This window comes from Heterocephalus glaber, unplaced genomic scaffold, assembly GCF_053883595.1.
Source record: "Heterocephalus glaber isolate CG9 unplaced genomic scaffold, H.glaber_assembly_v1.0 deba00001831, whole genome shotgun sequence".
NCBI lineage: Eukaryota > Metazoa > Chordata > Mammalia > Rodentia > Bathyergidae > Heterocephalus > Heterocephalus glaber.
This window is the reverse complement of record NW_028258491.1, coordinates 426,967-432,113: the sequence shown is the minus strand read 5'-3', so window position 1 is coordinate 432,113 and position 5,147 is coordinate 426,967. Positions and strand designations below refer to the sequence as shown.

The window sequence follows — 5,147 nt, the reverse complement described above, 5'->3', positions numbered from 1 at the left end:
TAGTAGGTTCAGATGATATGGCATCACCTACAGGTCAGATAAAATATGGCACTGACACCTCACACCAATACTACTAATCTTGATCATGATTAATGGAACAAGTAGTTATTCTCTCGGTATACTACATATTTTAAAGTTTCCAATATCCTGAAACTATTATAATAGGAATATGACATACTTCTCCCATTCAAGACTGATGTAACTGATCTTCTGGGGGTTGAAAAAGGCAGGTTTCAAGAACAAATTGAAGAAAGAAGCTACAAGGAGAGCCAGGACTTTGGCCCTTGCCCTAGATGGTCAGTCAAATCCCAAGACATGACAATATCTCTCAGAATAGATCTTGCAACTCTGGTGAGTCACAAAAAGCCTAACAAAAGGGACTGTTGGACCACAGAGAACATTATTTTGGGGTGGATTTTTGCTAAAACAGAGAGTCATTAGAGAGGGGGTTGTTACTATGGTTTCAAGGAAAACCTTATGGTCAAGCAAGACTATGACCCATCCTAGCAGATGACACAACATAGAACAAAACACAGGAGGATCTAAGATACTGCACATGGCCCCAAAAATAATTCCTCAAGACCCTTAAAAGACCTTCCTTCACAGATATGTGTAAATACACTAAATTTTTTGATAGTGTCTTTCTTTGACTTCATGTAAACACACAACATCAAAGTATAACTGAAAATGTGGAACAATGGCACTATAAAATGGGATAAAGCTAGGCTACATTTAAAAAGGAGCACCAAACACTGAAACTAGCCCCTACTGGCAGTGTCCAGCTGAACTTGTAACATCTTGAGCTACAACCACAAGAAGTTGTTATTCCCAGACACACTATCTCTCCTGAAAATATGCCTGTCTTCCTGTCGTTGTGTTATTTTATGTAGGTTTAAATTAACTCTCAAGTGAAGATTTGGCTTCTTGTATAGGTCTATCTTGAATTTGAAAATGACAATATAAATATAAATAACTTCCTAAGCTTTATTACTTTTGTGATATAAACTTTCTGATATCCACTCCAGACTATGTTTATGTTGCTAGAGGCCAAGCACTATAAAATGTCCTCAGGGATAAAAAATAGAGGACATATCTCATGTTCTGAGACCGGTAATTAAATTTTTGATGGTCCAATTCTCACATAGAAATATATGTATATATATTTGCTGTATTTTATCCATTAAAATAAAAGAAAATTGGGTCTCTTTTTAAACAAATAGGAAGTATATATACTATAACTCCATCAGTTGTACTTGGGTAAACACCTCAAATCATATAGAAATAAAATGCTTTGTCTGAATTCTACAACTTTTATGAAGCACTGTTCACCAATATTCTACTTTAATTTTGACACTTGCTTATTTAACTTGGTTAAAAAATGAGGCTGACAACTAATTGACTCACTATTGTGCTTCTTTTCCAGAATATTAAAGGATGATGATTCATCAAAAAAGAAAACCCATCTCTTTGTCTCTCTAAATCAGTCAGATTGAGACTTTTGTTCCCTAATTTGGCAAGGGCAGTGCCCCCCAACCTACTCAACCTGAAGCAGTCATAAGAACAGGGAACTTCAGCACCTCCACATCACTGAGTAAGGTGAGATCAAAGACTTGGAATGGTGAAATAAGATAGGATAGAAGAAATAATGATAGATAGAAAGAAGACAAGGAAACTCATAATTTCAAAATTGCAATTTTAAGTGTATTGCAACTACAGGGCACAAAGTTACCAAAAGTTGTTCATATCTGTATTCTCTAGCTTTATTTTTGCTTATTGTGTTAAAATATCTGACACCAAATGTACCATTTTAACCATTTTTAGGTGTGCAGCTTAACATTAAGTATAACTTTGTTTTTGCATATGTGTCATTCTTATACATCTCCAAAAAGTTAACCATCCTAAATGAATGTAGCATGTATGAAAAATCTTAATTTCAACATTTTCCATCCAGTCATGATACTGTTATGAAACATAGTAAATTACACACTTCAAACTTCTGAAACAGACCCAAGGAGTAAGTATTTGTGTATGACTTTTTAGTCTTTGCTTTACAACATTTTCCAAATTACATTTCAAATAGATGTTGAATATCTTGGGATTAGACTCTCCAATGGTGGAGCCTCTTCAGGGAGCTAAGTATATCCCTATTTCTCAGGCTGTAGATGAAGGGATTCAGAAGAGGGGTGACCACAGTGTACATCAGTGAGGCCACCTCAACCTTCCTTGGAGAATATGACATGGCTGAACCAAGATACGTACCAAAGCTTGTTCCATAAAATAAGCAAACAACTGACAGGTGAGAACCACAGGTCGAAAAGGCTTTGTGCCTCCCCACAGATGATGGGATTTTCAAGAGAGATGAAATAATCTTAGAGTAAGAGAAAACAATCCCTGACATGGGAATAAAGCCAAATATGGTACCAAAAATATACTGGACTATGGTTATGATTAATGTATCATAACATGAAAGATTAAAAAATTGGGAAGGAAAACAGAAGAAATTAGCGATTTTCACATCTTTGAAACAGGTAAGTTGTAAAGCAATTAGGATGTGCAGCTGGGACTCCAGAAGGCCAACAAAGACAGACAACAAAACTAACAAGACACAGAGGCGAGGGTTCATAATTGTTGCATAATACAGGGGATGGCAGATGGCCACAAACCGGTCATAGGCCATCACTGTCAGAAGCATGTGATCCATACATACAAATAAGATAAAAAAGGACATCTGTGTCAGGCAGCCCGCATAGGAGATAACTCTGCTCTGATTTAAGATGCCCACAATCAACTTCGGAACTATAGATGAGGTTAAAGAGATGTCAACAAAAGACAGATTAGACAGAAAAATGTACATGGGGATATGGAGGTGGGAGTCAGAGCTGACAGCCAGAAGGATGAGCAGATTCCCAAGCACTGTGACCAGGTACATGGAGAGGAACAGTCCAAAAAGGATGGGCTGCAGGTCTGGATCCTCTGAGAAGCTCAGGAGATGGAATTCTAAAACTCTTGTTAGATTATGTGCTCCCATAGTGCTTGACCATTTTTTTCAAAAAAAAAAAAATTTCACTGGAAAAAGGAACCCACAAATACCACACAAAATAGTGTATTTTAGGAATTCAATTATTGACAAGCAAAGTACTTCTGCAGAGGTCCAAAACCTTCAGCAGAATTGCTCTATTGTGACAAACTGTACCATCCAGTTGTCGCTGATGAGTGGTTTGTTTTCTATCTCCTCTGTATACTCCTACTTTAAGATACTCTACTGCTCAGTGTAAGCAGGCCAAGAACATATAGTTCATATGTCTTTGATCACAGTAAAATACCACCAACATTCTTTTCTTTACAACAACCTTATAGGGAATAGTTAACACATCCTCATTTAAGCAAATATGATTCTATTGGAAGAAAATTTTTAAAAATTCAACTGTTTACTATTTTTTGCTTAGAAAATGGCACAAACTCATTTCCTTTGGAGTACCTACAAATTTTATAAAATCTAGGATTGCACTCTTAAAATTAATCTTAAATTAATTCTTCCTAATAAGAACACATGAGCACATTGTGTTAAGCCATTTGCCTCAGAGCAGTTTTCATTAATTTCGGATTCTTTGATTTTCATCTTTCACAGACATAAGAGCTCTATCAGACTTTCTTCACATGTAAACTATTTGTGGAACTTGAGTTTGTCAAATTAATTTGTTGAATTTAAGTTCACCTTTTTTTTTGGTGAATTCAAATTTGCATATAGCAGGTTTAAATATGTGTACATAATCTTAGAAAATAATGGCCACAAATGTAGCATTAGTACATACTGCTCATGTTAATAATTAAAAATAAATGATAAGAAGCATCTTGGACATTTCAAATTTTATACAGATTTATTAGATAGTAAAATATCACTAGCATATTTGCTATGTAAATATCTCTCTACTGACACTGTATTCTACAGCAGCTTGGAAACATTCTTTACTTTGATCATAAAATCCCTTTTATGTGGGTGAAGACACAGGAAACAAAGACCCCAGGCCCTTCATGTGTCTAGCCTTTCCTAGTTCTAACCTACAGATTTTCTCATCAATCTTTCTTGATACATAAATTGTATTTCTGTTATTTTAGCTGTGTAGAAAACTGGGACACATTTTTTGGTCAGGTCACATTATGATTTAATTGGAAATCACACATTAAACAGATATTATAGGAAATAATATAAATAGACCTTAAAACTCAGCTGTAATAAAAAACTTACATTAAGTTTTGTAAAGATGATTGTGAATAATGTAATTCTCTTCATCTGTAAAACGGGGATTAGAATTACCTACCTTATATGGCTGCTGTAAGAAAATCTTTTAAAAATCATTTCATTTCCATCACTGTTTCTTCTAGTTTAGTAATATATTTATCTGGGGATATTTGGAAATGTACAGATACTCTAGACTTTGGTGAGTAAATTCAATCAAAATATTTATATTTGAAGATTTCATGTTACTTTCTTAAGCCAGATTTGAAAACCATTCTCTTAGAATATTGTTGGCATTTAGAAAAGACACAATTTATATTATCTTTATAGATATGAACTTGTAAAGGTTTAATTATATTTATATCAGCATTAATATTCTTTAGAGATATGAATAATTACCTAAGAAAGTTGGGTACTTGGTGTCGTTCCATATTTTCACAATCCTGCTTTCTTATCTTCAAAGGAATTTGTTGTCATTAATTTTGGGAGTAGATTTTCCTGTCAGTGTGTCCAGGTCAATGTTGATTTATGAAGCCACAAGCAGCTTTTTAATTAAACTTACTCTAAAATTACCTGAAATCAATGTAGATAAGAAAGAAAACATCTTTGTCCCCAAAATAGATTAGGTTAAAACCACAAGTCATTTTAAGTCTCTTTTAACTAATGCACAGCATTATCTGAGAGAAAGATCTCATTTAACATATGAATTTATTATTATGACAATCTTTTCTAAATTTTTGTAGCTCTTTCCCTGTCACTGAAGTAAAAAGGTGTATATAAGGAAGAAAAGTTCCAAAAGAGTCGGCGAAGTGGTAGGGGAAGGGGAAAGAAAAAAGGAAAGGAAAAATTAGGAGAAAAGAATAAAATGTAAACAAAGTCTATGTAAGTAGGGAAGGGTGAAGGGGGTGAA

The 5,147-nt window shown here is 34.4% G+C and overlaps 1 protein-coding gene across 1 annotated transcript; it reads right to left on the bottom strand.

Moving 5' to 3' along the window:
• Window positions 1-2,098: 2,098 nt before the first annotated feature.
• LOC101702200 (olfactory receptor 7E24-like) lies at window positions 2,099-3,028 on the bottom strand. The gene has a single exon (XM_004870720.3). The coding sequence runs from the start codon at window positions 3,026-3,028 to the stop codon at window positions 2,099-2,101; it is 930 nt and encodes a 309-aa protein (XP_004870777.3).
• Between the last annotated feature and the right edge of the window lie 2,119 nt (window positions 3,029-5,147).

Excerpts from the sequence above, each read along its gene's own strand:
- LOC101702200 (XM_004870720.3), bottom strand. The coding sequence starts at position 3,028 with ATGGGAGCACATAATCTAACAAGAGTTTTAGAATTCCATCTCCTGAGC.